The sequence below is a fragment of the Acomys minous genome, assembly GCF_964271855.1.
Source record: "Acomys minous genome assembly, chromosome: 5".
In the NCBI taxonomy this organism is placed as follows: Eukaryota; Metazoa; Chordata; class Mammalia; order Rodentia; family Muridae; genus Acomys; species Acomys minous.
This window is the reverse complement of record NC_140494.1, coordinates 59,785,245-59,806,859: the sequence shown is the minus strand read 5'-3', so window position 1 is coordinate 59,806,859 and position 21,615 is coordinate 59,785,245. Positions and strand designations below refer to the sequence as shown.

Below are 21,615 nucleotides of genomic sequence, written 5' to 3'. Positions count from 1 at the left end.
AGTTGTCAGTCACAGAGATAGAAGGAGACACTGTGGCCTGCAAGACTGCCTCTTCGCTCTCCCAGATGCTCTGTGACTCATCTAATATTTTTAGTAAACTCTTTTTCTGCTTAAAATTCACTTATTTTGCTAAATGCTAAGAATTTTGATTCACATTTTTTTTGCCATAAAACATTAGTGTGATATTCTAATACTAGTCTGTATTTGCTTCCATATGACTGTGAGCTTGGAGTATTTCATTCCACTGTTTAGTGGCTAGCATAGTGTAAAGGTAATGCAGCACAATGTCTCAATGAAGTGCTATTAGTCAATTATTGACTTAATACAAAATACCTCTCTGGAAACCCTAAGCCATTAAGTGGCCTAAGAGTGCTTTCAGTACCTAGAGCAGTCTGCGATGAACTGGAGGTACATATTTATTTACATGTAGTTGTCGCAGACACAGAAGACACTATAGTCATAGAGTTCCTTAACAGTTTATTAAATGTGAGATGGTACCACACAGCATACATTTCTCTACAGGATATTAATAATGCATTTTAAATGTGCAGCCAACTCAGAGAACTTCTCTGTAGTGGATGGTGGATGTCTGAAGGAATGCCAAAGGAAAACTGCTGAGATCACACACACACACACACACACACACACACACACACACAATTTCACCAGAGCTGTCTCAATTCCAGATTCCCAACTGTACATATTTGTAGCATTTTTTGGACAGTTCTAAATCTTAGCTCTGAAAATCACACAAATACATACATAGAAAATAGCCCATATTGGATTTGAAAGCACAAATTCCCAAGGAAGCCTCAGTGGTTAGAGAGATAAGTGCTTATAGAAAATAAATTGAATAACTGCAGATTCCCTGGATACAGACATAGTTGACTGATCAAATTCGTTGCCTATTTCCCCTTGTTTTTATTTCATATTACTTGGAAGTAGTGCTGGGCATCTCTGCTTTGCATGTTGTCTCTGACCAAGAGTTTTGATTTTCCTTCATGAAATCCAAGAGAGAAATTGACAGAACAAGTCAGTAATGTTACATTGCATGCTGTCCCTGAGTATATAATCAAGCATTAGCAGCAGTTGTGGTTATTGGAATATAATACATGGATATGGTATATGACCAGACAGACACACCAAGTTCAAATAACCAATGTCAACATTGAAACAGGGTTTTTTTTTTTTTTAAAAAAACAGGGATCCAATGGTGTCTTTCCACTATTTCTTGTTTTCTTCAGGAGACTGGCCATACACAGCAGGGATACAAAATTGTGGCTTGCAGTCATGAGTTGACATTTGAATTTGAGTAGCTTTACCTATCTTCTTTGTGTTTCCACGAGTACAGTCTTAGCTGGGGTGGACACTGAAGTGTGCACAGCCTTCTCCTGGCAGCATCCAAGGCTATAGAAGTTGGGATCACTTGCAATGGCCCCTCCACACATAGAAGGGCTACTCCTCCACTTGCTGGTTAATGGGGCACTGTTGTAGGTTGGCAATAGCTCCTTCTATGACTTCCCGTGGAGGTTGACGGATAGCAGCAGCAGGAGTGTCATGGCCTTGATATCTGACATTGGAACTTCTTGGCTTCTAACTTGTTGCTTCTTGAGTTTGTTTTCAAATGAAACAAAACAAAATCAAATGAGCCTGGTGGCTCTTTTCTTTCCCCCATTTTCTTTGATACATGGTTATGGTCCTTCACATCCAAATGTGTATTTTTTCCTCTATGTTCTTCTTCATAGCCACTTTAGGTAAAATGGCCACACATCCACATCTCTCTGAGACATAGTTTATGCTTACTGTTTATTTCTAACTTTCCCTTTCCAAAATGGCCCAGTTTGTATAATGACTATGTAACTACTCACTTAGTGGTGATGTTTGGCACTTAACAGTAAGACAGGTTCATGGCAAGAGAAGGCCGAAGTTGGAATGCATGCCTTGTTGCTGAAAGGAAAATGTAGGCAAGCTACTTAAGTCTCTATTCTCAACTTTAGCATCTATGAAAAAGAACGTAACAATCATACTGGATGAACCCACGTTATAGTATTATTGTGTGGAGGAAACAGGAGCAGCTGTGTAGAGTACAGGCTATATAGTGAGTCCTCATTGCAGAACGGCTACTGTTGGTCTTCTTTCCTTTTCTTCTTTCTTCCTGCATTCATCACATTTTTCTATCTTTCCCTTTATTCTTTATTTAATTTGAGTTTTGTAATTTTAATTGGGTCATATGAACTCTAATGACAAACAAAACAAAACAAAAACCAAGAGAGAAAATAGTCTTCCTGTTTTGTGTAAATGCTTCTGAGCTAGGGGATCAAAATGATATCTCAGAAAGCTGTGATGTGAAGCGAGGGCACATTGACTTTATCTTCTGTGAGCTCTGCGGGAGGGGAGGCATTCTAGGTCTTCCATCCCAGTGATCATTCTGTTTGTGAGGGAAGGGGGTCTTAGGTGTCTCATAATTCATTTGTTTTGGTAAAAACTGGACATAGTGACATATGCTTCCTCCTGATTCAGGACCGAGGGAGTGGTGATGGGTTGTCTCGGAGAAACCGGCATCAGGATTCCAGATGGGAGAGGACACGGTTGAGGGAGGGTGCCATTTGTGTTTCCAGAGCTTGGTAGCAAGTCTTGATACACATGAGGCCCGTTCTTGTCACCATCTCTGTAGTCAGGGGACCTAGAGGGGAGGAATGTAGGGGTATTGCATGTACTCAGATTTCTAGCAAGGCATCGTAGGGGTGCCTCTCTTCTGCTAGTTTCTGGTGTGCTGACTGAAGTCTCAGATGGCCAGTTTGAGCTATGTCCAGCCGTTCCGTGTCCCTGCTTGTCTAGCTCCTCAGGCTGTGGAGGCTCAGGCTGTGGAGGAAGAGCATTCTGCAGAAAGCTTTCCACTTCATCTCTGGCTTGAATGCCATTCACCTCATGAATCTGGCAGTCTAACAGACTTTCAGGATTGAAACTCACATTCAAATTCTGCAGAGAAAGGGAGAAGCATTAGTGGCACTGGAAAAAGGTGCTACTATGCAACTTTACAACTGGTTCAGGAAAATAAAGAAGTTAAGAAACTTTTTCACAAAAATTTACTAGGCAATGCTAGAAAATTGCCTGATTGCTTCCCAGTTGGCTTCACTTTGGCCTGAGCTGTGATACTCCAGGTTTGAAATAAACACTGATTGTACACCTAACCCCTAACCCCTAAAAACAAGATACAGCCCTGTGTATCTTGGTTTTATAAGAAGCCTTAGTTATATGATACATAAAAGACCAAAAGTTGAGCTTCTCTTTCCTTTTGTCTTGAATGATCTTATACTAAGATGTCATAAGTACTATGTTTGTTTCTCTACCACAAGAACGTACCTTTTTTGGTTTCTTACATAGTTGCTCCAGAGTTTTCTTATGATCAGGGAGACTGGGCCATACAATAGGTTTAATCCTAAAACCAGAGAACATTCATAGATGAAATGAATGGCAGAAGGAGAAGGCACATAAATATGTCTTTCTTCTTATTTGAGGGTGATCGTAAAAAGTACTGGCTCCACTGCTGCCAAGTAGCCACACTGCACAAATGTCTTATATTCTCTGGCCAGTATCAAGCTCTTGATTGAAGGAAGGCATAGAAAAGAGATCATTGTTATTGATCTGCTATGGACAAGACACTGTAATTATGTCAGAAAGTGCCCTAAAGTGAAGTTTGCAAAGAGGTAGTATTGGTGTTGATACAGAGCTAAAATGTGACTTAGTCTTTTATGCTCAGTGTTGGTATTGTCATCTTATTCATTGTCTTTGGTGGAAGTAACTGTTCTGTTTTAATTCTAGTGGGAGTGTGGAGTATGTTCTAAATATTCAAGGAATTTATTTTATGACAGTATTTTTCAAATTAGAGGACTTTTTGTCCTAGGAATATGTGGCCCTGTGCTTAGGGCATCTTCCTAGAACCCTGAATAATTTCACAGTGCATTGTTCTATTACAGAATAGAAGACAAAAACTTTGTGAATTTGTGTACAGAAAGTCACAAGGTCAAATCTTCCCCACATTAGGGTAGCTAATCACTTCTGTGTCCTTTAGGAGGGGAGGCTATGGGAAAGCATTTGGAAAATACTTCTTAAAGAATTCTTATTTGGGGCAGCAAGAGCTTAGGGATTTAATTCAGTAAATAAAATCTCTGTCATACAAGCATGAAGACCTGCATTTGGATACTTTACGTGAATTTCAGGTATGTTAGCATATATCTGTAACTTGACGATGTGTGGAGTGGTAGAGATGGACAGGTACTCAGAGTTTATTGACAAGTTAGTCTGAGTCATTGACTTCCAGGTTTAGTGAAAGACCCTGTCTCAAAACACAAGGTGGAAAATGATTGAGTAAAGCCATCAATATTGAGTGTTGGCTGCCTGTAGGCCAGCACAAGTGTCCATGTGTGTACATAAGAACACATACACAGATGACATCCATCCATCCATCCATCCATCCATCCATCCATCCATCCAGACACACACACACATGCACACGTACATGCACACGTACACGCACACGCACACACAGTCTCCCTTTACATTTTTCTAGATCAGTAAGTGGAGCCTGAGTCTGCTTTTCTGGAGATCCACAAATCACCCTCTTGATCAAAATCAACTTGAACAAAAATCACCTTTTTTCCCATAGCACATAGGCTAAGATGACCAACAAAACCGTGGAGAAAAAACTCAGAATGCTGATACTTCCCAAAACAGGATCCCATCCCCCTGGAATATAAGGAAAGATCATGGTTAGCATTCAGTAAGGGTAAAGTCGGGGTATGTATTCAGGGTGATTTGAGTTTACTTAGTAACACAGTCTCGTTTATTGTTTCTTAGAAACATTTCTTTGATGGACAGGAAGAGTGGTGCTGATCTGAGCCACCACAGCAGGAACATGAACTACTTGAAATGTAAAGATGCACTTGTGTGGTGGCCTACAAACCTCTAGCCAACTGCCAATAACCACCCTAGCCCCTTGTTAAATAAGAGTTGTAGAGATACTTGTTCACCCTGTTGCTGTAGCAAGTTCCAGAATGAGAGTGTGAAGCTGGCACAGCAGGAGTAACCTCCATCCATCAAGTAGATGTGATGGGCTTTGTGCTCCTTCCTGAGACACATTCTCTGCCTGCTGGTATTCCCCATACCCCATAGCATCTTTATTATCCTGGAAAACGAGATGTAACAGATAAGCCATATGGGCCTGCCCACTTTCTATCAGCAGAGATAATTATTACCTAGAGGGGTCACAGAGAGATCAGCCAGGATGCCTGACAGAGGTGGAAACGGTCGGCAGGGAATTCCCACAGACATTAGTAGATCCATGAGCACCCGAGGCAATGGCGTGGAGACATTCTGTTTCCCTTACCAGGTATATGTATGAGAGGGCTTGCAGTGTCCTGACCTGTGGGTTACTTACATCACTCTTCTTTGCTACACTTTGCTATATGAAGTCTTGTGTAGGGGACAGGAATCCTACAGCCTTTGCCTACCTGCATTCCTGGACTCCCGAGTTTCGAAGTTTGAAGTTTGACTCCACTCACTCCAGAAGCCTTTGAAGTATGAGTCATTGGGGATGGATCGGACTTTGATTTCATACAGGGCTTTTGGTTGGAGCTTTCTCTGTAGGAGGGTTGTTCTTGTGTTGAATAGATGCAGATGCTAGGGTGAAAACGTAAGTTAGATTACGGGATATAAAGAGATGTGTTGACTAGATCACTCAACTCACGTTAACACAAACTCCTTCAGTCCTGTTGGTTCTCTCTTGAGATTCTTCCACAGCTCTTAAAATGAAGGAGTTCAACTATGCAAAGGTTCAGTGGCAAAATGAGGGGCAGACTCTAAATGACTCCAGGAAAGGTCAAAGAGAGCACTGATTGCATGGGTATGTACTCAGCTGGATTATTGTCTCTCACTTTGGAGGATATAACTCTCCCCCACCAGGTTCATAGCTATCTCTCCTGTTCCACTGTCTTCTTTTTCTTTCTATCTCCTTCCATGCACCAAAGGAAAATGAAAGGTAAGCCAATGAACAATAGTCATCGCCTTCCAGAAAGACGACGTTTTACACCATGCATAATAATAATATTTTCCAACAATGTATTATTTTTTAAAAAAGATGTTAAATCAATTTTATAGAAAAAGGCAGTATCCCATTGTTATTTATATTTGTTTGACTACATTAGTTGAATCTATATATTTCTTGTTTATGACAATTTTCTAAGCTCTCTGCTCATCTATCTCTTCTAATGTGAATGGTTTACTAACAATTTTATGCAGACAGGCCATCTGTTAGCAGTAATGTATAATTTAATACTAATTTTTATTTGCTTACAATTGTGTTTGTGTGTATTGACATAAATAAGTCTCCATTGGAGGTTAAACATTTAATTTACTTTTTTTTTCTTTCAGAGGCAGTAAGCTGATTGTCTTGGGATCATCTATTTATAACCCTTCTGTCTTCTACTAATGTTGCTTTCCCATTGTTAGGTGAATAATGGGAGAAAGTAGGATGAAGGTCATCCAATTTGTGTGTGTGTGTGTGTGTGTGTGTGTGTGTGTGTATGTGTGTATGTGTGTGTGTGTGCGTGTGTGTGTATGTGTGTGCGTGCGTGTGTGTATATATGTGTGTGTGTATGTGTGTGCATGTATGTGTGTGTGTATGTGTGTGCATGGTGTGTGTGTGTGTGTGTGTGTGTGTGTGTGTGTGTGTGTGTGTGTGTAGAAAGTAGAGAGGAGTAGCTGATGTCTTGGCCAGGAGCATATTTCTGAAAGCTGCATGCCTCAGCACACAGCCAAGTTATGCAGATGCCTTGGCTTGAGTAAAGGGGCATCCGGCATAAGGAAACATTCTATTATTTTCGAGAAGGAGGAGCCATCTTTTGGGGAAAAGTTATCTATTGGCACAGGGAGGACTGAGGTTAAGAGAAGCCCTGGGGACATGTTGTTTCTCTCCCAGCTCATCTCCCAAACAGACCTAGACTGTCAGAACATCCAGATGACTTTACCCTCAGCGGACCATGAAGAAAGCGCCTAAATATCCAGCAAACGAAGATTGAATAACAAATTGTTCCTCCTGCGACTAAAACCTTAGACATTAAAATAAAAACAAAGCTGCAGATAAACCTTTTGCCCCTTCTTCTGACATTCTGCTGGCCCCAAAGTCTCAGACAAAAAAAAAATCATGGCAACGTCTTGGTTATGCTATGCCGAGCCATTATTTTTCCTGATTATCCCATGAACTGGAGGCTTTGTATAGTGAGAAGTGGGTTTGTCTAGACCTGCATTCCTGTCTGCATCCAACCCATAGAGACAAGACGGAACTAGTTAGGTGAGGGTGGGCCAAAAGAGATACAACAGTTGTAGTGTGTAGGATTCTGGGGGCCTCTCTCAGTAAAAAGCAAGTTCTGAAAACAAAACACGATGATATTTATTTTATGAACATGATTGATCTACGTTACCGTCCAGTTACTTTCCCCCTTTTCCAGGCGGTAGGCCACGTCATGCATTAATTGATATGCATACTTCTTTTTCGAGTGAGATGTTTTAAATGTCACCAAAAAGTCATTTGCTTCTTCTCGATAAACGGTTTCTAGGTCAAAAGGAGCCTCAGGTTTAACTGGAAAGAAAAAGAAATAAAACCTGTGTATGGAGCTAAAAAGGACATAGGTACATTTGAAAGTATTTCTTGTATTTTTTGACATTAAAGTGCAGTTACATTGTTTCCTCCTTTCCTATCCCCCCAAATCTGCCCACATGCTCTCCTTCCCTTCTTTCCAACTCATAACCTCTTTTTCATTAATCGTTGGTAAATACCCTTTTAAAAAACCCCTCTGCTCTAACGCCCATCCCAGAGCTTTCTTTTTTCTTTTTTTAAAATTTAATTTTATTAATTTATTCATATTACATCTCAAGTGTTATCCCATCCCTTGTATCCTGTCATTCCTCCCTCCCTCCCATTTTCCCCTCCCCTATGACTGTTCCTGAGGGGGACTTCCTCCCCCTGTATATGCTCATAGGGTATCAAGTCTCTTCTTGGTAGCCTGCTGTCCTTCCTCTGAGTGCCACCAGGTCTCCCCCTCCAGGGGACATGGTCAAAGGTGAGGCACCAGAGTACGTGTGAAAGTCAGACCTCACTCTCCACTCAACTGAGCTGGTCCTTCACAAAGCCAAATCTTCCTTCTCCTTGACTTAAATCCAGCTGGCATTGCCAGCCTTTCTGTGGCCGGTGTGGCCTTCTGATTGTTGTGGGTATATGGGGCTGTACCAGTTCCAGTCTTAGTCCCCAAATCCTCCATGCACATTTCCCATCTTGGTCCCTTTCAATATACTGAAGTCCTATGGGAAACATAATTGGGCCAGTGTGGAGGAAGTCCTAAGTGCTGCATAGGGTAGCAATACTGTGTGTGAGAAACAAACCTAGAGTGGTGTGTGTGTGTGTGTGTGTGTGTGTGTGTGTGTGTGTGTGTGTGTGTGTGTGTGTATCCATAGCTATCATTTATCTATCATATCTGTCTATCTATCTATCTATCTATCTATCTATCTATCTATCTATCTATCTCTATCCATTTATCTATCCAAATCATAATCCTAGAGAATGTGTTACTACTGAGATTCAAAGTAAAAGAGTTGCAAAGATATTTCTGGGACCTCTGGTCCTCACCTCAGATACATATAACTGTAGTGTCTGCATCCTGGCTCTGGCTAACAAATTCCAGAGTGGCTTCCAGACCTTCTCCTCTGTCTGTTTCTGCTAAATTAACCTATTGCTTCATAGCCTCTGGCTGCTGCCTGCCTGCCTCATAGAGTTGTTGTTCGGACACAATGTGCCACATAAAGATACAGTACGGAGAGGAGAAAGTTACTGTATCATTCAGCAGGAACTCAGAGAAAAGTATTGATTTTCTAGTAAACCATCTGTACGTCCAGGCTATACGTTCACTGTTTGCCTGAGACAATTTTATCAATGTGCTGGAAACAAAGCCCTCCAGCCTTTGAGGCCAGGGATCCCTGGAGAGAGGGAAGTGGGAGGGAAAGTTGTAGGTGGTCGGAGGAGACTTGGTTCTAGGATTTAATCAGGAACATTTAAAGTCGTGGAAAAGGTCATTTAGTGAATGAGGTGTCTTCCGAGGAGCTAGGAGAAAATAAGCCTGTGAGACCCATTCTTGTCACCTTTGATTCTACTTGGTCAGGAGTGGGGGTACTTTCTAGGCCCCCCCCCAGAGACCCACACCACCCCTTTCACATGGAGCTATGCTTCACTCATGACCCTTCACATAGGAGGTTTAGTCTTGCAGGCTGCTGTGTGAGAGGAAACGTGGTCTTAGAGGAGCACTAGGCGTTTTGAAGCCGGGGCTATGGGTGGGGCAGGTCACCCCACATGGTGCAGGCGAGCTGGGAGCGCTCCCATGACTGCAGAAGCCTGTGTGCTTTAGACGGCCTTACACAAGAACGAGATGAGACTTTCACCTGACGCTGCAGCACTTTCTCAGAGGCTCAAAGGTTGTTACGTGCTTTGCTTACCCTCCAAAAGAAATACCTTTGCAGTATAAGTGATGAACCTATAAATAAGGTGCCTTTGTGCAGTGCACAGATTTAGCACTGATCTGTAGAAACCTCATCTGCAAATGAGTTAAAGCCAGCTTGCTTGTGCTTAAAACTCAAAGATATTGTTAGTTGGGATCCTAGCCTTACCTGCCACCCATGCGGGGCTAGCTCATGTTATGGCGTGGTCAACATGAAAGCCATCTGTTGAATATTTCCTTTCTGTGACATCTGCTCTTTCCCTGAGATATTGTTCAGACATGGGACTCCTATTTTTATTCTTTATCATCATTCAGCAAAGCTGAGGGAGCTCTCTCACTTTATCTCACATGTAGGGGCACGTCTGCTGTCTTGTCTTTTAGAGTAGTGAAAGGGATATTTAGAATAGGTACAGCATGATTCATAGCCTTTGAAATCAGCAAACATTCCCTCTATGTGACTCGTTCTGAAAGATTTCCCATGTACATTTCACTTGCAAATCTCCATGGGTAGAAAACAAAATGAAAATAGTCAACATATCATTGCATTAAGTCAAATTACACTTTACCTTGATATGTAACTGCTTTTACTTTTTATGTTTGACAAAATGCAATTATGTGTTTTCTAGGTCAAATCAATTTGGCTATGTTTCATTCCTCATTTAATCTCTTTGGAAATACAGTTATATTAGAGATCATATGGGATTTACTTGTTTTTTTTTTAGTTAAATAACAATCTAATGGCATTTTAAAAATATGATTAAATTTTAACTCAGTAGATTTTGGGTGACACAGATTACCTTCCATAACCAGTAGGCATCACCTAATCAGTAAAAGACCTTAAGATCAAAGGTAGAAGTTCCTTTAAGAAGAAGTCTGATTCAAAAATGTAATATTTCCTGTCATAAAAATTAGGACTCAATTCTTCAACATCCACACTTAACCTGCATTTATACCCTGTGGCTTATCCTAAAGATTTTGAACTTACCACTGCCACAGTCACATGAGCCAGTTCTAAAATTCATTATGCCTTTTATCTATCCTCCTTCCCTCCCTCTCTCTCTCTCTCTCTCTCTCTCTCTCTCTCTCTCTCTCTCTCTCTCTCTCTCTCTCTCTTTCTGTCTCTCATCACCTATCATCCATCTATCTACCTATCATCTATTTATCATTTATCTATCTATCCACCCATTTATCTCTCATCCATAAGTTCTCTTTCACCTGTAGAACTTTGGCAAATATGGAAAATGAAATGGTTTGTTAATTTAGCTATAAACATTTAGGATATGATATACACGTGGAGAAAATACTACCAGGCCTTCAGAAGTGAATTCAGAAAAGAAAAGACTCATGGGAAGATGATCGACAGGCTTGCTTCCATTACACTCCTTGTGCTGATGACAAACACCTCTTTCATAGCTGGGTTTCAATATTCTCAGAGAATTTTCTCACAGTAGCAATTTATAATTCAAAGGGAAATTTTTCTTTTATTAGAAATGAGTTAGAAAAGTTGCTATTGTTTATAAGAAAGTCTTTTCATGACTTGCTTATTTTTAACAATCTCAAAGTTGAGACAGCTATCCAAGCCATGGAAACCATACCTTTATACACAATTTCTTACCTATTGTGGCTATATTTACAGTTTGGCAAGTTAAGTTCCTTTTTCCAAGCTTCACACATATAATGCTGTTACCAATCAGTAAAAAATTCAGAGTCTTTATAAAATATATGTCTTGCAGCTTTTCCAAAGGTAGACATTTTTTGGCTATAAGAGCTCCACTGTAGAAACAAAAAGTTACAAGTCTTTATTCAGGTAGGAGTTTCTGTATACAATAAAATAACATCTTTATTGCACACTTTAGTTGTATGAATTCCACTTTAGTTTCTACAGGTATATATCTTGGTGAGGTAATGCTGAGGAGAAAAAGAGAATGAATTTAAATAACATAGTTTTCTGTTCTATTACAATTATTATATGCAAATGAGTTTGAAATAGTGAAAGCATGCTTGTCGAAATTGTGAGGAAGATCTATAGTTTCCAGAATTGATCATTAAATACTTTGTTTAGGAAGTAAAGTAATTAGTGTTTCCTGGGGAGAAATGAAAAATATTAGAACTCTAAGAAATGTTGATACTATTCCTTCAAATAGGATTAAAGGAAATGCTAAACCAGTTGAACAGGTTTACACACACAAATTACATATATTTTGTAGAGATCTTATGTTTTGTTCTATTGTTTGAGACAGGCCGTTTCTATGCAGCCCTGACTAGCCCCAAACTCATTATGCAGACCAGACTGGTCTCAAACTCACAGAGATCCTCCGCAGTGCTGAAGGCGGCGTGCATCACCATGCCCATTGTCATAGGGACTTTGGCTAACAAAACTCAACAAGGCAGGTCAATAAAAGGAAGCTGAATTGAGTGGGATGTCTCCTGACAATAGCCTTAATATTTGAGAGACTGAAGTGGGGAGATTGCTGTGGATTTGAGCCCAGCATGGTCTACATAGTAACTTCTATGGGATTATGGGTATAAAAATGAGAAGTTACCGCCCTCAAATGTTAGAGGAGACACAATTGTGTATTACGCAGATATTAAAACTATAGGAAACGCTAACAATTTGTGAGAGTAAATGTAGTTTTTGAAGTGAAGACATTTTTAAAGTTACAAGTTAGTAAAGCTGACTCCCCATACAAACTGAATATCTTAACAGAAATCACATTCATATTAACACACACCCTCGCAAATAAAACTATGTGCTTAACGGCTACAGGCTTCTGCATACTAGCAATCAAATGGTTAAGAAAGATACAGCGCCAATATTACCAGAATTCTTTCCTCAAATAGGGATGATCTTTGATGTTCTGTAAAGCCAGCTTAAACTTGGCCCCCAAAACCTAGCAAAATATAGGAAAGAAAACCATCCCTCCAAACCGCATACATAGGTTTGGAGAAATGACTCACTTGGTAGAGTACTTACCTAATTTGCTCAAAGTTCTACATAAACTTGGTGGGGTGCAATATACCCATAACCGCAACACTCAAAACACGGAGGGAGGAATGCCGGATGTTCAAGATCATCCTCACCTATCTACTGAGGTTGAGCCAGCATAGGAAATACAAGACAGTGTCTTAAAATGTCCATATAATGTCCTTTAAAATAATAATGCTGCATTCTGTCAAGTTGGATGAGTACTGGCAAAACAAAACGGCCTCTATTTTCAACCATCAGTTGTCACAATTTACCATATTAACAACAAAACATTAAAGGTTTTATTTAATAGAAGCAGAACATGTTTTTTTTTTGAATAGAATCACATATTTATTCATGATTAAAAACTCTCCAACCAACAAGAAATAGAATAAAGACACTTGTTCAAATCAATGAAATGCAATTCTAAAAAGTTAATATAACGCATAATAGTGAAAGATCAGCATGAGGGGACATTTCTCCTTACACACTCATGCTCAGCTGCACACTGGAGCTCCTCCTCAATTCATAAGAGAAGAGAAACTAATGCAAGTATGTGCAGATTTGAGAAGAAGAAATCACGTTTATTTTCAGAAAAAACTATCAGTTTACATGGACATTTATAAAGATTTCCAATATAATTATAGGAAATAATTGAATTCATCAAGGCCATGAGAAAACAGTCAGCTGTATTTCTACGATTAGCACAAAAAATAGGAAATGAAGTTTTAAAATGGTGGTTCATTTCTGATAGTAATAGAATGATAAAAGACTTAGAAATAAAAGTTATAAAGGATATTCAAGGCCCTTGTACTAGAAATTACAAAACATCATAGAGATATTTTAAGAAATCTAAATGAGTGGAAGCTATGTTCATGTGCTGGAAAATTTACTGTGGATTAATTAGATCTTTTCCCCTAACATGTTTACATACATACTAGCAATCAAAAATCTTAGCAATATTTTAAACATATAGAAAACTAAAGCATCACTGAAAAAAGTGAGATACATACAAATGACTCAGAATACATTAGTGTAGAACTATGAACCCTAATATAAACAATTTTATACATTTTAAATATAAATATAAAGTTTAAACTATAAAAAGTGTAAAAAAAATCTCTCCAATTTCCAAAAAAGAGCACACTTATGCAGTTCACCACAGAAATCTCAGTTTCTAAGTCTTATTACACATTCCTTATCATACATGCACAGACATGCATACACTGACACACACAAACAGCTCACATATATGCTGATACACACACAGACCCATGCTCACACTCACACACAAACATTCATACAAACTCACACACACTTGCACATCCATATACACTGGCACACACACAAAACACACATACAGACATACACATTCACACATACAGATACACTGACATGCACACACACATACACACACATAGGGAGGACAGAGACAGAGATATGGCTACACAATTTCTCTTCCAGACACAGACACAACACACACATATAAACACACAATGCACACACACATTTGCACACACACTCATATGTATCTGATAATAGGAAGAATTTATTTTGTGTAAGCTACTAGTGTAAAGGCATTCTGCCAAGATTTACTCCCCACTGAAGTCAGCTTTTCCTCTTTTCAGAATGACTTAGCTGGGCTTCAAGAACCAAGAGCCTTTGGTGAAACAAGCCCATAAGGATACTTTTCAAAAAGAGGGAAAATAAACTTGAAGCTCGTGAAAAGAGAAAAAAACTAGCAATTTTCCTTTGATTCTGTATCATCCATTTTTATGGTGAGAGTGTATGGCTTCATTATTTCTTTATTTTTTTCCTCGTTACTCATTAAACCTTGCCTACTTTCTACTTTGCTGACAGTTCGCTGCAGGGTCGGGGACGGGGCACTGTAACCAGCAAATGATTTCAGTTGTCATTGGTTTTTGAGAAATGTGTATGGCATGCGCCCATAAGTCAAGTTCCAGGTATAGGATATTTCTTTCACCCTGAAAGATTGCATTTCACATGTGTCATAGCTAACCCGATGCCTAAGGGGCAACCAGAGTTCTCACTTCTACCACACCTCAGTTTTCCAGCCAGAAGTAGTTCTCATCCATGAAAAACATTACTATTCTTTCATATTTGATTTATTTTGCTCAGTCACATGCTTAGGAGTTTTATTCTAGATGGTGCTTATCAGATACCTCATCTTTATAATTACTGAGTAGCGAGTCCCTGAATGAATACGCAACAGAATTTCAATCCTTACTAGATGGTACCTGGCCTTTGTACAGGAAGACAGATAGGTGGAGAAATTGTAAACTTATTTCTTGATACATGTTTACTAATTACAAAATAGTCCTTAAACTTCCCCCCTGTCACATCTTTAGTTTTGGTGAACTGCTATGTATCAGGAGAGGACAGTGTTTCAAAGCCCACACCCCAAGGCTCTCTGTATACATGTGTGTAGGGCTAAATGCCATGTCCTTGCTGAAGCTTATCACCAAGAAAAGAGTAAAAATTAAAAGGCAACAAAGTAAACTAAATACAAGGCAACAAGTGTGAACTGATAGGTAAGCTCAGCAGTCTGCCAACAGACTGAAAATGTTCATAATGAGAGAACGAAGTACAGATGCCTACCATATGCTGGATGTTCACCAGATGCAGCCCACCTGGAGGCAATTGCTCTGATGGTGGCCTCAGTATCTCCCTGGTCATGGATTATCTAAGCTTTGCTATTGGGATTCCATCCAAGTTACCTCTTTCCAGGGCTCTGGCTTTGTTGTTCAAGGCACCTGAACTTTGACTAGAATTTCAGTGATGAAAAAGTAAAGCGTTCCCTCAGGTAATTATGTGTTATTCTGGCATGTAATCTGTGGGACCTTTCCACCCTCTTTACTCTTTCCGCACTAATCCCTACAGGAGCAGAGCCCATAATGACTATCACAATTGGATCTGTCACAGTGAACTGGTCCATTGGTGTACTAGTAGTCATTCATATCTGTGATCTTTGTTAAGGTGACAACACCCTGGGGATCAATTAACTAAAAAATAGATAGATGGTAGATAGATAGACAGATAGATAGATGATAGATAATCAGATAGATAGATGGTAGATAGATGATAATTAGATAGATATATGATAGATAAAGAGATAGATGATAGATAGATGATAATTAGATAGATAGATGATAGGTAGATAGATAGATAGATAGATAGATAGATAGATAGATAGATAGATAGATAGATTCTCCATTTCTTGTTTAGAGAGACTGATGGCCAGATCTAGGGCAGTTGTAAGTGTATCATTTTCTGAGAGAAGAGACCTAGCATCTACCAATGCTCACCGATGCAGTACTTCAGAAAAATCCCAAATTCTGCTTCATATATTTACATTTAAATAAAAAAATGTTCTATAAAAGCTAGTTCCATTATGCAGAAGAACCAAGCAAATTCAAAACTATTTCATTACATCTTCTCAACCTAGAAGGTACATGAATGTCCTACTGAAAGTGTAGGTGCCTTGTAGAGAGATGTTAGTGCTCTAGGATTATTATCTGTTTGAGATCAACATTCTGTTTTCCACTTTGTATCCTTTAAGACATATGTTAAAGCAGTATTTTCCAAACAGAAATACCTGACCAACTGGAAAACACAAAGATGATGCTCTGGACAGACTAACGTATGCCAGAAAAAAAATCATAATGCTAAATGGAAGTTTGTTAACAGTAGGCAAGAACATGGTTAAATATGTGAATGAAAGTAGACAAAAAGCCAGTCACAGCCTGGTCAAGTGAAGCTACAGTGTTCATGACAGCCCACCAGGAAAGTCTAAAGCCGAACCTCTGTGTGATGGGGTCTTTACTTTCATAAACACTGAGAACATTGATTTGATGAGTTTATTAGCTGATTTATCAAGCTGTAGGGATGATTATGATCATCTTTATTTTTGTTTTGGTTTGAGTCTGGGATGAGTGTGTTTGTGTGTGTATGGGTGCTCATGTATGCACACACATGTGCAGGATGGTGGTCAATGTCTTGGGTCTTCCTTTATCATACTCCACTCTATACTTTTTGAGACAGTCTCTCTCAATGAACCTGAAGCCCATTGACTGGGCTAGCTTGCCAGTAAGGCTTACGAATCCACCTACCTTCACAACCCTCCCATGGCAAACACAGGTCAGAGGTGCACAGAGACAGACTGAGGTTGTACTATGACGTTCAACTCCAAGATGTCGCTCATCCAGTGACTTCAGGAAAAATTTGTACATAGATTCAGGAAACTTCTATAAATTCAGGAAAATCAGAATCTACAGCTTTTTTTTTTGCGTTGTAGGTGGCACAGGATTGCCTTAGTGCTCACGGACCTTAAGAGACCTTTTACTACTGCAGATCTCGACATAATTTCCTCGTACAGAAACTTACAAAAAAATGAGGTCATCTGATACGAATATAGAAATAGCCACAAGTCAGAATCTCATATTTGAGTATTTTTTTCAAATTGCCATAGATAATAAGCCTTGACAACAGCAATGACTGGTAAGGGAGGGAGAAGATAAAACTCCCTGAGTTCTTTACTAACGTTCAGACCAAAATCTTTCTGTGCACTTTGGTTTCCTCTAAGGCCATATCCACCCAAGTATCAATGTTGTCCTATGGGTTATTAGAAACATTCTATTGCTTAGATTGTTTGGATTAAACGGTTTCAAGAGGGTGAGTGTTTTAGATATATACTCATACAATTATAATTTAATGTTTTTCTTCATTACTAATTAAACATTTGATGTTTATTTGAACTCTTTTACATATATTAAATTTTCTAATCACCACAACCTTCCTGTGAAATCTAGTTTCTCATTTTTTAGACGAAGAAACTGAGGAATATATAAGTTATATAAGTTGCTGCAAATCAAAAAGTTATTAAGCATTGGCATTGGGACTAGAAGCCAGGCAATAACACTGCATAATGTAATGTGAAAATAGTACACTGCCTTAAGGGACTATGCTAGGAGAAGCAGCATTTATGTAAATTACTGTGAATATGGAGGGATGTAAAATCTCCAAGATGTAAAGCACCCGTTGTGTGTTTCCTTGGGAGCTAACAGATAAAGTGAGAGTTGCTTGACTTTAAATTCTGGCAAATGGACAAAGCTATTTCAGGATGTTTTGAGAATTTGGAAAATTTTAGCATTTGATACTTAGGGCAGACACTCCTCTCTTTGCAGGCGCTGAAAGGAGCAAGGGTAAAGACAGACAGGAGATGGGTTCCTAAGCACCATGGAAGCCATCTTCCTCACCATATTTGAAATTCCAGATTGGTGCTGTTGGTGTCTGGGTCATCAAAACCACATGTCAGTAAATGATGGCTTCCCTCCACTTCCAGCTGGCTGTAGCACCAGAAGGAGTAGTTGTCAGTTTCTGCATCTTCTAGGTCTCCTGGGAAGAACAACACACAGCTGTTAGGGAGGCAAGTGAAGGAGTCAGTTGAAAATCTGAAAATCTAAAGATGTCACCTTGGTGGCAGACATGAAGAAGGGATTACGTAGTTTATCTATAGGAAGAAATTCCAAGGACACAGACAGTAAAAAAGTTTCAATACACACACACACACACACACACACACACACACACACACCAGAAACCCAACATGTAGGTGCAGAGTACAGAGTGTTCTAACTGAAAAACTTTTACTGTGGTCAAGACATAAGTTCCAGGTGCATCTAACAGTTCTACCACTGGACTAGTACGTAGGAAAATTAGAATGGGCATGGACAAACCTTTCCTTGTTTATATAAGAATTTCTTTGGTACACTTTGAAACTGTATTTAGAAGGTATTTATTTGAGGTTATATTCTCCACATCAGCCAGGTGATGTAACATGGGCAGAGAAGACAATGCTTGGCACATGTAGAAGGTGATAAATGTTAATGAACCAATCTTGAACGAGACTTTAAAATGTTGAAATTATCTGTTTTGACACTGAAGTATTTTCAACATTTCAAATAAGAGAGCTTATATTTGTTCCCTATCAACCTAATCCAACCTTGGTTTTCACTCCTGGTCTTCATTTTTTTCCCCTCTAAGTTTTTTTGCAAATGAAAAATGATAATATAACAATTTCAGCCCCAGGTTCACATTTTTATGGGATTGCTTATTTTCCCTGAAAAGAGCATCATGACTAACAGTGATATTGATGCCTCCACTGTGTGGTGATTGAAGGCATCTTATCTTAAGTGGTCTACTGAAGCAAACATAACTATAACATAGTAAACTCTGAGGATGCTGAAGCTTGTGTTTACAAGGTTAGATTTTTTTCAGCTATTGTATTCTATACATATTAGTGATATTCTGGAAGAAAGTGGGAAATGGTGTTTTTGTATATGTTATCACTTTTGGAAACTGCAATTTGCCAAAGGTATTATTTGATTTCCTAAGCTTAATTTTAAGGCCCATGATTAAACAGGTATTTTTGTGTTGATGAGAGGACTTCCACAGGCTCCAACCATCCAGTCGGGCAAATGTGCCAGTAGCTGAGCATGCATTTTTTTTTCTGCAATCAAAACAGTTGTGTTTGAACTAGCAATTCATTTGGCCCTGTAACAGGTGTTGTTATGGGGCATAGTTGCTCTGTGATCAAAAACATTCCTGTAAAATTGAGGAAAAGCACATGCCACTGTGGGAGAATAATCTACCTGTTGTGAGTTGAGAAACTCTTAACTAAGAGTAGTGTGCGCAGTGGAAATGTGTGCGAATCTTCAGTGTTCTAAGTTTGTAGCTGTGCCCTGTTATTGCATGCAGATGCCAAGTGCTCACCCTCTGATGCATACATGCACGTTATAGAAGCCAACAGGCAGATTCACAGCAAGTTCTCAGCAAGGGTGGGGGCTGTCTCATGAGTCTTTGGGAAATCAGTATGAAAGGGAAGATATGAATTATTATTATGCAAATATGCATGCAATATTTGGAGTTCTTTTGAAGGTGATTACAGCCTATCAACGGAAGCTTTTGTTCCTACTTTGCTTTTGATATTACGTGGAGTGATGAGTTAATGCATAATAAATGTCATTAATATTTAAGGGAATATCTAAGCATTGAATAAAAATTATAAAATCTAGAAATTTAAAACATTTGGAATACACATTATAAGCAAGACAGTGTCATTTGGAAGATTTCTCACAGAATGATTACATGATTAAAAGCTTGGAGTATTTGGGCTTTTGAAGTTTCTTTTTTTTCACCTGTTTTGATCAGCCTTGTAGTTACTAGAAGAGCAACTTTATTTTTCAACCAACAATGGCAGATTGCTTGCGAGTTCCTTCTAGCACAGAGTGGAAAGCACTTTGATATGGTTATGTGATTGCACCCATTCTTAAGAATCTGGAAATTTTCCAGAATTGAAAAAGCCAATGTGAAAGTCCACTTTTCAGCAAGAATTTTGGCTTCTTTTTAGGAAATAGTATGGCCAACAGGAAGACATAGTGGTGAAGTATTATAGCAAACAGCACTAAGCTCTCACGCTTCCTGCCCTGTGTGTGCACATGCTTAACATGAGATAATGACTCTCCCTCACAAAGTGACTCATGCTCAGTCACGCTGAAAATACTACTCTTTTGACGATTCTCCTAATAAGAAAATGCAAGGGTTTTCCATTCTTAGTAATAACTAAGTGGCATAAATATCTCAGCTTAGGAGGTATGACTAAGGGAACTTGACATAAAAGGCCTAAGCTGAGCTATTAAGGTGATGTGTACTGATATTGTCTATAAAGAAAATACACATATTTGGAGACAAGGTTTTCCTATGCAGCTTAGGTTGTCCTGGGACTCATGACATGCCTCAGGATTACAGGTATATGCCACCGCACCCAGTTCAGGCATGCACATATAGGCCAGACATGGTGGTGCCTGCCTTTAATCGCATCACTCAGAAGGCAGGAAAAAATATATATGCACACACATACCATCTTTATGTTGTGTGTGTGTATGAAAACAGCATAATTTGTAGAAACAAATTGGAAATTGGCATTCTATGTGACTCACATGGCTGCTAGAGACTTTTGAGCACAGTCTGGCAATTAAGGTGCCAATTTTTAAAGAGTCAGAATCTAAGTATTTTATGCATCCTGAATAAAATTATAGTGACCATATGATAGATTTGCTGAATATAAAAGCAATCTCATGTATTTCAAATAAGACACTTTACTCAACGCTCAACTGAATTATTCACTAGCAGTCTAAAATGAATCTGTTAAAATTCGAAGAAATGCATTATCAAGTAACTCTTATGTTCTAGACACTAGAAATATAGTTCTGGTAAATATACAACCCTACTGCTTCCGGCCATTAATTTATCATGGATGTTTACTGTTTTAGAGCTCCCATAAATAGTTAAACAAAGCAAAGATGGTTTGGTTTTCTGGCTGAAACAGTTTTGGAAGAGATTCTCCAACAAGCACAGAGAATTGATATTTTTTTCCTGACAGCACTAGAATCCATCCACATTTATGTGCCAGATTTTGAAGGAAACACTTTGCTCCCCCACAGTTCCTGGGAGCTACAAGGCATCTGCAGTGTTGTCCTCATTCCCTCAGCCCTGGGGATAATAACTGAACATGTGCTCCAGCCTGTTAAAGAACCGAGCAACCTGGCCATCTATGCCAGAGACAACCTGTAATCCTTCAAACAAGAAGTTAGAAATGACTCACCGTCCTGTGCATGGCCACTTTCTCCAGAAACAGCTTGAAGTAAACAGAAAACCATTGCAAACGCTCTACCTGGAACCATCATTCTGAGAGCGCGAAGCAAGAAGCAGTGCACTTGTGTGTGCAAGTGAATGAGCGAGGGGAACACCAAACCCAGCTCTGTGCCTGCTTGACCACAGACAGGGAACTATGCGCACATCACAGAAGAAGGCAAGTGCCAGAAACAGGAAGTCTGAGCAAAAGGATTGCTGCTGCAAGCAGAGGTAGAGGAAACGGAGAGAGAGATAGAGTCTAACCTTTTTTTTTTTCCCTGCATCTTAGTATTCCTTGCAGCGCCCAAAGTTAATTGGTTACTTTTGAGCAAGGGGGTAGAGGTCAAGTGATGGTTCAAGTGACCTCAGGGCCCAGTGTAAGAGGATCACAAGGCA

The 21,615-nt window shown here is 39.3% G+C and overlaps 1 protein-coding gene across 1 annotated transcript; it reads right to left on the bottom strand.

The window, feature by feature from the left end:
* Nucleotides 1-460: 460 nt before the first annotated feature.
* Nucleotides 461-21,385, bottom strand: IL7R (interleukin 7 receptor). The gene is made up of 8 exons (XM_084781526.1): nucleotides 21,191-21,385; nucleotides 17,784-17,922; nucleotides 11,158-11,315; nucleotides 7,479-7,636; nucleotides 5,511-5,679; nucleotides 4,653-4,746; nucleotides 3,364-3,439; nucleotides 461-2,979 (listed from the first exon to the last, which is right to left on the bottom strand). Exons 1-8 carry the CDS (start codon nucleotides 21,270-21,272, stop codon nucleotides 2,467-2,469), a joined length of 1,389 nt encoding a protein of 462 aa, XP_084637652.1. The 5' UTR covers nucleotides 21,273-21,385; the 3' UTR covers nucleotides 461-2,466.
* Nucleotides 21,386-21,615: the final 230 nt, after the last annotated feature.

Bases quoted from the DNA above. Each gene is read 5' to 3' on its own strand.
- IL7R (XM_084781526.1), bottom strand. From the start codon at position 21,272: ATGATGGTTCCAGGTAGAGCGTTTGCAATGGTTTTCTGTTTACTTCAA. The intron at 7,637-11,157 runs GTAAGAAATTGT...TTTTCTTTCCAG, and splicing joins TGTAAATATAGCCACAATAG to TTAAACCTGAGGCTCCTTTT. The intron at 2,980-3,363 runs GTACGTTCTTGT...CTTTCTCTGCAG, and splicing joins TATGTAAGAAACCAAAAAAG to AATTTGAATGTGAGTTTCAA.